We start from the raw sequence: 5,410 nt of genomic DNA, 5'->3' as shown, positions 1-5,410 counted from the left end.
CTCTCTCTCTCTCTCTCTCCCTCTCTCTCTCTCTCACCCCAACCGGTCGAGGCAGATGGCCGCCCACCCTGAGCCATGGTTCTGCTCGAGGTTTCTGCCTCTTAAAAGGAAGTTTTTCCTTGCCTCTGTCGCCTAGTGCTTGCTCTTGGTGGGAACTGTTGGGCTTCTGTAAATAACATCACAGAGTACGGTCTAGACCTGCTCTTTTATGAAAAGCGCTGTGAGATAACTGTTGTTGTGATTTGGCGCTATATAAATAAAATTGAATTGAATTGAATTGAGATCAGCTCGCCAAGGTCAAGAATGGATGTGGATGAAAAATCCTGAAAGTTAAATGGATGAAATCATAACACTACTGATCAAATCCATAGATCCATCTCCATGACAAGTGAGAAAACATCATTCACTAATGATGAGTGTGTGACACAATTTAAAGCACCAAGTGCACCTTGGACCTTAGATTTAAGTTGTAAACTCAATGTATTTTTCATAAAAGCAGTAACTAAAGAATAATTCCCTTACTTGTGTAGTTGTGGCTATAATTTCTATTAGTGGGGTGGTGATGGCGCAATGGATAAGATGCATGCCTTTGGTGGGAGAGACCCGGGTTCAACTCCCCACTGTGACATGTCCACCAATGTGTCCCTGAGGAAGACACTTCCCTAGTTGCAGAGGTGTGCGACCTCTGTCATATATAGCAATTGAAATATATAATAATGAAAGGGGCGGAGGGAGAGCATATCCCAAGCTTTGTCTGAGGGGAGGTTCGTAGTCTCAGATTTTGATAACCCCTGCTTTAAGTCAAGTATCAGCTGTGTGATGGTCTTGCAGCAGCATGTAGTGCTGATGTGGGACTTACTCCTCTGACATGTAGTGCCTCTGTATCCTGGAGCACACTCACAGGTTCCTTCATCTGGAGAACAGGACGCTCCATTCTTACAGTTACAGGGGAGGGAGCAATTTGGGCCCCAGCGGCCCTCTGCACACACACTGTCACAGTGGATACCTGCTCACACACATACACAAACACACAAATAAAGATACTTTTTAGTGTATTTCATACAGTGAATGCATGCAAGTGTAAACTGAGTACACTTCTGACAAATAAAAAATAGTTTCTTCTTCACCGACCACATCATAGGGAATCTGTCAAAACAGCTTGGTGGTTTAGCTAACTTTAATTCAATTCAATTTTAACAACATCCACACATAAATACAAACAGTAAAAGTAGTAGTGGTACAGAAAATAAATAATGGTACTGATAATTATAGTAATATTAAGGATAATAATAATAGGAAAAGTAAAAATAATTGTTGCAGTCGGTGTTGAACAGGACTAACAACACAAACACTGAAATGTCAATCATAAAATAACATTTTAGCAACTGATATTGACCATTATTTATTAATTCTATTTAATTCAATATTCATAACAAAAGTTATTTCATTGCACTTCACATATAAAGCGGGTCTATACCGTACTCATTGAAATATTATTTACAGAGACCCAACAATTCCCAACATGAGCAAGCACTTGGTGACTATGGCAAGGAAAACTCCCTTTTAACTGGCTGAAAACTTGAGCAGAACACTAGACTCAGGGTGGGCGGGCAACTGCCTCGACTGGTTACTCGACTGTAAAAAAGTAATCATAGTAATAATACAATTATCAGTATCAGTATCAAGTGATACTAATAATGACAACAACAATAATAAGGACTAATAATAATAATAATAGTATTGTGTCTCAAGTACAATTATGAGTATTTCCATTTTATGTTATTTTACTTGTAGTAAATAATAGTATATAAGATTTTACCAAAAACATATGATAAGCTTATAATTTCACCAAATTTGGTTGTTTAGGAGACGCTTGTTTGTGTTTATTTAGCCCCTTGTCATGTTTTAGATGTGTTTAAGAGTGATTTTCTCTTTAAAGTTCTTAGATGGTTTTATTTAATTTAATTGTTTGAAGCCCCCAAATGTATAATTTTTCACATACTCAAAAAGCAAAGATTCAGTCCAGGGGCAGATTGGCCACCTGGCAATTCTGGCATATGCCAGAGGGGCCGGACTATTTGTTTTGGGGTGGGCCAGTCAGATTGATATTAATATCAGTGTTTCTCACACAGCTTCACTTGGGTGGCCGCTGAGGTACATTAACAGCCGCTCAACTATATTTGACGACCCATTTAAGCATTTTGCAGAGAAACAGTGAGAGAAATTATCATTTACTACGCTAAAAGACTCAGACGTTGGCAAACCAGGTAGCCTTCCGTGTTTGAGAACTGCGCTGTTTTTCCGGGGTCTCTCTTTTTTTACATTTCCCACCAGTGGGCTGCAGCGCTGCAAATCTTGTTCAACAAAACGCTTCAAACTCCAATTGGTTCATTTATGTTCCGGAGAATTTGACCCCAGTACACGGTCGTTAATGTTGTGATGATAATTTGTTAACCAACCAACTGAACAAACAACCACAAGAGTTATACGCAGCAGTATCTTGTCCGGTCACGATGCTATCAAATGAAACAGTCCCTTCACTCCTGGTTTCAATAGTAAACTGTCATAGGAATGACAATTACCGACAAAAAACATTATATTCTAAGCAGAAACATTTAAAAAAAATTACAAAGTATCTTTTGTATTTCAAGCTAATTTCTGAGGGACGGCCTTTAAGCTATAAGGTCCTCAAATTCCACTGGAATCCAACAGCAGAACATCACCATGCTTTTACACCTGTATGGCAGTAGGGGGTGGTAAAGACCTGTGGGGGATGCAGAACAGGGGTCTTATTTCTAAAACTGTGCCCAGAAACCTCACTAAAAGTATACGTGTGTCCAAAAGCCAAAAATGGCATACCCCAAAAAAATATTCAGGCTTATAAAACCGTGCGTGCGCACACTTGTTCCTTGAAACACTTACAATTGTCTATAAATGGTCAGTGGAATTAATATTAATACGTACTGACTATGGGAAGAGAAGGAGGCAAACTCTGACAGAGAAGCTACAAAACGTGATTTAACTCAGCGTGACACTGACGTTCCTTTTGGTGAAGCTGAAGTTGTTTGGTGGGTAAAAAAAGCACTTTCATGCAACATTTGTGCACCGGAGGAAAAGGGGCACCGGAGCTCCACTCCCTTTATAACCGATCTGCAAGAACGGGGCATTCCTCTTGAGTAGTGACGTCACTGACCGGAGGGACACACACACACACACATATTATGCAGGCGCCGTCATCAAAAGAGGAATTACCCAGCAGACATCAATATAGCATCCACGTTAACTTTAGGACTAAAATAAGTGTTTTTTTCTCTCCTCTCTGACAACCCGCATGTTACTTCAATCATTGTTCTTAAGATTTACAGGACCTCAGTCTATAAGAAGAATCAAACAAGGGCGCGAATCCCCGGTCAATAAGAAAATCACTCACACATATGATTGTCACCTCTGTGATCGTCTGTTTTGTTTTTTCACACATAGCCCGACCAGATTCACTAACTAATTATTGTATAGTATAGACTGAAGTAGAGGAAGGGATAAAACAACTTCGGATCTACATAGCCAGCTTTCATCTGAAGTCGACAGCTGTCAGGCTATTGACAGGCGGTCACTATTCTCTCCCCCCATCCGCAGTCACACAACTCCCCAAAAACAACCTGAGTTTGCCATTACTATCTGAGGGATCTGAGTGTAACTCTGGGCCATAGTCTTTTTTCCGTATCACTGCTTGATGGGTCCTGTAGGCTATGACGGGGGAAATAAAATAAGCTACTTGAGCACAAGTTTCTAGAAGGGACTGAATTCACAGTTTATCCTGCGACACCTGTGAGGTGCTTTTTTCTCCTAGCTGTGTATATTACTTCAATAAAATAAATGCTCTTTTTCTCCTCTCTGTCAATGCGGCAGGTTACAGCTATGTTTTTTTTAAAAATAATTTTAATATATAATTTAAATTTTAATTAATTCTTTTATAAATAATTTTTTTCATGTGTACGACAGCTACGCGCATCATGCGCGTTTTGCGGGAGTGCGCATTGCTGGCCTTTACCTACTACTGGTGTACAGTCTCAGGGTGCTGGATTTGGGGTAAAACCCTCCATGCATTGTGAGGAGCTTTCTTGTGTTGATGTCAGCGGCCTCTATCTCCTCCTTTGGCCAGTTCATTATACCAGCGGGGTATCTGATGACGGGTATGTGTTGATGGCTCGGATCTTGTTCTTCCCATTCAGCTGACTTTTCAGGACCTGCCTTACTCTTTGTTGGTATTTGGCCGTGGCGGACTTCCTTGCTGCCTCCCCAAGGTATTTGTAGTTGTCCTGAACATCTGCAATTTTGCCTTCTGGTAGTTCAATCCCCTCGGTTCTGATAATTTTCCCTCTTTTTGATACCATGCGACCACACTTGTCCAGTCCGAACGACATTCCAATGTCGTTGCTGTAGATCCTGGTAGTGTGGATCAGTGAGTCGATGTCTCGCTCATTCCTGGCATACAGCTTGAGGTCATCCATGTAGAGGAGGTGACTGATGGTTGCTCCACTTCAGAACCGGTATCCATAGCCAGTCTTTGTGATGATCTGGCTGAAGGGGTTCAGGCCTATGCAGAACAGCAGCAGGGATAGTGAATCACCTTGGTATATGCCGCACTTGATAGTGACTTGTGCAATTGGCTTTGAGTTGGCTTCCAGACTTGTTTTCCACAGCCCCATTGAGTTCTTGATGAAGATTATTAGTGTCCTGTTGATCTTGTACATTTCCAAGCATTCCAGTGTCCATGTACAGTGGGTACGGAAAGTATTCAGACCCCTTTAAATTTTTCACTCTTTGTTTCATTGCAGCCATTTTCCAAAAATCAAAAAAGTTCATTTTATTTCTCAGTAATGTACACTCAGCACCCCATCTTGAAATGTAGAAATTTTTGCAAATTTATTAAAAAAGAAAAACTGAAATATCACATGGTCATAAGTATTCAGACCCTTTGCCGTGACACTCATATTTAACTCAGGTGCTGTCTATTTCTTCTGATCATCCTTGAGATGGTTCTACACCTTCATTTGAGTCCAGCTGTGTTTGATTATACTGATTGGACTTGATTAGGAAAGCCACACACCTGTCTATATAAGACCTTACAGCTCACAGTGCATGTCAGAGCAAATGAGAATCATGAGGTCAAAGGAACTGCCTGAAGAGCTCAGAGACAGAATTGTGGCAAGGCACAGCTCTGGCCAAGGTTACAAAAAAATTTCTGCTGCACTTAAGGTTCCTAAGAGCACAGTGGCCTCCATAATCCTCAAATGGAAGACGTTTGGGACGATTCCCTTCCTAGAGCTGGCCGTCCGGCCAAACTGAGCTATCGGGGGAGAAGAGCCTTGGTGAGAGAGGTAAAGAAGAACCCAAAGGTCACTGTGGCTGA

General features: G+C 41.1%; 1 protein-coding gene across 1 annotated transcript in view; it reads right to left on the bottom strand.

Annotated features, from left to right (window-relative positions):
- Positions 1 to 5,410, bottom strand: part of megf10 (multiple EGF-like-domains 10) — a 91,972-nt gene that overhangs the window by 8,127 nt on the left and 78,435 nt on the right. The window contains exon 14 of the mRNA XM_046066309.1: positions 860 to 1,006. Within this exon, the coding sequence (XP_045922265.1) occupies positions 860 to 1,006 (147 nt within the window). The remainder of the gene's footprint in view (positions 1 to 859; positions 1,007 to 5,410) is intronic.

This window comes from Micropterus dolomieu, linkage group LG13 (genome assembly GCF_021292245.1).
Source record: "Micropterus dolomieu isolate WLL.071019.BEF.003 ecotype Adirondacks linkage group LG13, ASM2129224v1, whole genome shotgun sequence".
Classification (NCBI taxonomy): Eukaryota; Metazoa; Chordata; class Actinopteri; order Centrarchiformes; family Centrarchidae; genus Micropterus; species Micropterus dolomieu.
The sequence above is the reverse complement of the archived record's forward strand: the minus strand, read 5'-3'. Positions and strand labels throughout refer to the sequence as shown.